Below are 4,815 nucleotides of genomic sequence, written 5' to 3'. Positions count from 1 at the left end.
TCAGCAGAGAAAGGAGCACTAGATACGTTCATAACAGAACCACCCTCAGCCAAGACCACTAATGTGGTCTAATGACACTGTGTTTCTCAGTCTCCAAAAGGGTCCCCCAGTCAGCAGGTACCCCAAAGCATTTCATCAACCATGGAGCAAAGTTATTGTCCCCAGGCTTTGACTGACCCTGCTGTGGAATTTCCTCAGTCCTCTGAGATGAGGACACATGTACCACAAACATCTCAAGTTCATGCTCTTCCCAAAAACACCCTGAAAGCAAATACCACATACACCACCTGTTCCTTAGACTCCTATTTTTTATTGAGATCCTGCTCTTTTGCAGGATGAGAAGAGCCATTTACCTTGTGAAGCCAGTGCAGGTTCATTTGCTGTCCCACAGCTATGTGACATAGTGCTAGTATCTGGGAAGAAGAAATGAGGAGTCAGACAACGGCACATCACAACCCTTATGTGCTTGCATGTGCAGGACCACACCACCGCCCAAAAAGATAACCAAATGGGCCAGGGCAGAAAGCAGGGCTGGGGATGGTGTAGCAGACACCACTTGGCTCATCTGTACATACAGATCTTCTCCAAAGCCAAGGATAGAGTTTGACCTCCAAGAGGCAGGGAGTTGAGAGTCTGGTCCATGGGTGCACAATCCTGAGACTGCAGGAAGCACTGACTACATGGGGGCAGGTACCAGCATAGTACCTGAGTGGATAACACCTTGGAGGTCCCAGTACCCTGGGATGGGAAGAAATAACTTGCACTGGTGATTGGCAGATACACCAAAGCAGGCTTGGGGCCATACTAAATGAACCAAAACCTATATTTTTTCCTCAGGCCAACTACAGTGCCTGTATCAGGGTCCCTATCTTTGCTCTTGATCATATGAGGTCAAAGACCACGTATGTTTCACTTTCCATTTATTTTAGGCAACTTAAGTTGAGAGGACGGGAGAGAGAAATCACTTCTGAAAGGAAAATTGCTCAGGTCGTAGGTGGACTGAGAAGTTCACACCCTTTTTAAAACAAACGCACAAACTTCTAGGAAATGGCATTTTATTCTACTCACCAATAACACTGTAATGTACGTAAAGCCAGCAGCAGTTGTTACAAGTATTGGAATGGACCAGTCACTCCAATATCCCATTCGGTTATATAAAAACCTGAAAGATAAGTGTGAACTACAGATTAAGAAGAGATTCAACACCATAGCAGCTTTGACTGTGGTTTGTCCTTTGATCTCTTGTGGAAAATTAAAATTAAAAAAATCACACAGGACAAGGGCTTGAGTTTTCCAAAACATACTCCCTGTAAACAAGGGAAAAGTACCCCCGCGTGTGGTGGTGTTTGCCTAAACAATAGATCCAATGCTGTCCCATGTTCTCAGACTAATAAGTACAATACAGAGATAGTATGAAGGATAGGGGAAGAAAATTCATGTTGCTGTGCATAGGTGTGCTATGTAATAAAGACACAAACTGTTTGCAGAGGGACGAGCTGATGGAATAAATTAGCTCTCCTGTAACAATCTGATGGTCTCTTATTCCAATGGACTGGAGAGAAAGTCTAATCCTGCAAGAGGGGATACAGTCAGGAGTTGTAGTCAGGACATCACAAATTAGGGCTGGCTAGAGGAACTGCATCCTTCTGACCTTCCCGTCTTCAACTAACTGAAGGGTTTGTCTGCCCAGCCTGAAGGATGCCTGTGGGGCTTTTTATGGCTCAGTGAGTTCCCTTGTCCTGGTCCTTCCATTTACCTTAAAGCTCTAAGTAAGAGATCATCGATTCAATGGCCCTGTGATCCAACCTTGGCAAGAGGCAGCAGCAACATCCTGACGCACTGAATGATTGGAGCAGGGACTGAAGCAAGTTTAGAGCAATACTGAGGTACAGATGACATCCTACAGGTCTATCTTCAAAGCACGTATCTCCAAACCAGCTTTCGTTCCTCTAGGCCATCACTCACCAGTGAATTTACCACAGTTTCGCTGCCCACACACAGAACAGCTGCCATCTCATCAAGGCTTAGCAGCACAAAAGCATCAAAGCCACATGTTTTTCCGATAGCTTAGTGGCCACAGCACCGCTCTAAAACCAGTAACCCACATTCAACCCCTGATTTAGCTGCTGGGATTGCAGTGCTCTTCCCCCACCACCTCTCCAACCAACAGGCAAAGAGGTCAGCTTAATTCTCCTACTGAAACTGATCTTCTTCTCTCCTCTATTTATCCAGGTATGCTCCTCACTTTCAGTTACTGGGTTTTCCAACGCTGCATTTCAGAAGGCAGATCCAGCTCAGATCCTCTCCTCATCACGTTCATGAAGCCAACGGGCAATGACACTTTATGACCAGGAGCACCAGGCTAAGCAGACCATTACTCACAGCATCAGCACGCTAGGACACTGCCCCTTGTGCCTAGCAATGGGTCTCAAATGTCAAGTTTGCACTTAAATAGCAATATGCTTCCCAGTAAAACTTCTCTGGAGTTGGATTAAAGTCATTAAAGCACGTTACAGCAAAGCCACAGCAAGACACAAGAGACCCAACTGCCTTCCCCTGGCCAGCAATACAGAAGGTCACCCAGGCCCCATCACACCAGGAGAGAGGTTGCCAAACCCCAGAACCCTTCTTGCAACTTCTGAGAGTTCAAACCTGGCCTGGATCACAATTTTTTTCCAGTGGATTTTCAGAAAAAAAGATTATTAGGTTGACTTGGATGGGGACTATCTCCACACCAATCCTCTGGTACAGCAAGGACAAGACCATTGTGGATGATGCAGCAGTAGACATTGGGTTTCATCATCTGACAACATAGTGCTGAGGTCAAACGGTCCCACTAGCCTTCCTCATCCCTGCTCATCAGCTCATTCAATGAACTGACCAAGGCTAGGAGCCAGGGGGGTTTGTTGCCTTTTTTTTTTTTTTGTTATAACAGACAAATGCTGCATGCAAGCAGGCCAAAACCTCAACCTTCTCCCCACCACTCTAATTCAGCATAATTCATCAGCCACAAACACTAGTCTGGTAACTGCCCTATCTATTCAGTCCAGGAGTAAAGCTCCCAAATAGGATTTGGAGAACAAATCTTTAAGCTCAACAAACATGACCCATCGTGTCCAGGTCCTCCTTCAGGATTCAAAGAGCCATAACAAAAGGGATCTGGAGGGATTCAGACAAGCTGTTAGCAGAAGCAAGGGAAGAAAGAAAAGAGGGTTCTTCTAAAATCTTCACTCATGCCACCACCAAGGTCTTCCTTAGCTCAGCTTCAGTATATTTAAGTTTTCCCTCTGATGTCCCTTCAAGTGGCCCTCTGATAGTGTCAGGTTCTTCACTTGATGTGCAAATGACTGTTTTAAAATGCTGTTTCCATGGTAATTATGAACCAGATGAGCCTTCTCCAGAACTAAGGAAGAAAAAATTTGCTACACAGACTTGCATTTATAGTCCTGCTCCAGCAGGAACACAGCCAGGTTCACAAATTACAGCATCTCCCACATCCTTCATTAACCAATGTTGAGCTTTGCTGCAGTACATGGCTTGCACACTGGAGATGTGAAGTGTAATGCAATTAAGTGTAGACACCAAAGAGGGAAATGCCCAAAGCAATAAATTAAAAAGAAAGAAAAAAATTACTTAAATTTAAGAGGCACAAAGCCCTTCCACTGACAAGGACCTCATTGCATATTCGGCCTCACAGGAAAAAAAAAAGTTGAATGCCTGCAGCAGTACATGCCGGGCTATAATTTTTCCTTGTCTTTCTAAAGACCATTTCAATCCTAAAATAGTCCCTTAAGTCCTTACACGTTTAAAAGCAAAATACCCACATTTATGTGGGTAAACCCTATCACTGCCATAATTTAATTAGGTCAGTTTGATATAGAGCAGAAAACTTTGGGTTTACAGATAGGTGCATCCACTGCTGGACCCCAAACATGCTCCCTGAACAGCAGGCAGGGTTTGCTGTGCTCATCTCTAGGTTTCTGCTACCTCTTAAGTCACCTCTGGCAGCTGATCAGCAGCATTTAACAACACCCTGCACATCTGTATTACAAAATAAAGAACATCCTAATGAATTCAGGGTTCAAGTATCATTTTAGCCAAACACACAGAAGAGAGGGATTGCAGCACATCAGTTTCAACTAGAATAACGAGATTTTACACTAGCATATTAATAATTGTGCCAAGAAGGATCTGGGGTATGGAGGCCATGAGGTTGAATGAGCCAACAAGGTACCTCCACTGTGAAAAAGTCAGACCACATGCTGCGTGGCATTAGAGCACAGACTTCCAGGGCAGCATTGGTAGGAAACGGCTTCAACTTGTGCTGGGGGATGTTTAGATTGGATATTAGGGAAAATGCCTTTCCAGAAAGGGCTGTCAGGCATTGGAATATGCTGCCCAGGGAGGGGGGAGTCACCATCCAGGGAGAGGTTTCAGAGCCGTGTGGATGAGGTGCTCAGGGACATGGGTCAGCGGTAGTATGAGCTGTGTTGGTTAAGGGTTGGACTTGGTGCTCTTAAAGGTCCTTTCCAACCTAAAAGATACTATGAATATGAGAAGTGTTCCCAGCAGACCAAGGGAAGTTGCTCTCCTTTCTGCACCAGCACCCCAGTGTCCTGTTTTGGGCTTCCAAATTCAAGGAGGATAGGGAGGTTGTCCAATGGAGAACTACCAAACCAAGATGGTGAGGCACCTGGGGAACACAGCTTACTAGGAAAGCTTGAGGAAGCTGGGCTTGTTTAGCCTCACAGAGAAAAGGCTGTGAAATGATCTAATTGCTGCCTACGCTGTCTGACAGACAGCTATGAAGACGAT

General features: G+C 45.2%; 1 protein-coding gene across 1 annotated transcript in view; it reads right to left on the bottom strand.

The window, feature by feature from the left end:
* The window catches only part of GDPD5 (glycerophosphodiester phosphodiesterase domain containing 5), a gene marked incomplete at its 5' end in the record, with an annotated part of 43,768 nt that extends 42,606 nt beyond the window's left edge, over positions 1-1,162 (bottom strand). Inside the window, 2 exons of the mRNA XM_010159185.1 lie at positions 354-413; positions 1,069-1,162. Of these exons, the coding sequence (XP_010157487.1) occupies positions 354-413; positions 1,069-1,162 (154 nt within the window). The remainder of the gene's footprint in view (positions 1-353; positions 414-1,068) is intronic.
* Positions 1,163-4,815: the final 3,653 nt, after the last annotated feature.

This window comes from Eurypyga helias, unplaced genomic scaffold, assembly GCF_000690775.1.
Source record: "Eurypyga helias isolate BGI_N326 unplaced genomic scaffold, ASM69077v1 scaffold4669, whole genome shotgun sequence".
In the NCBI taxonomy this organism is placed as follows: Eukaryota; Metazoa; Chordata; class Aves; order Eurypygiformes; family Eurypygidae; genus Eurypyga; species Eurypyga helias.
This window is presented reverse-complemented; position numbering and strand designations above follow the sequence as displayed.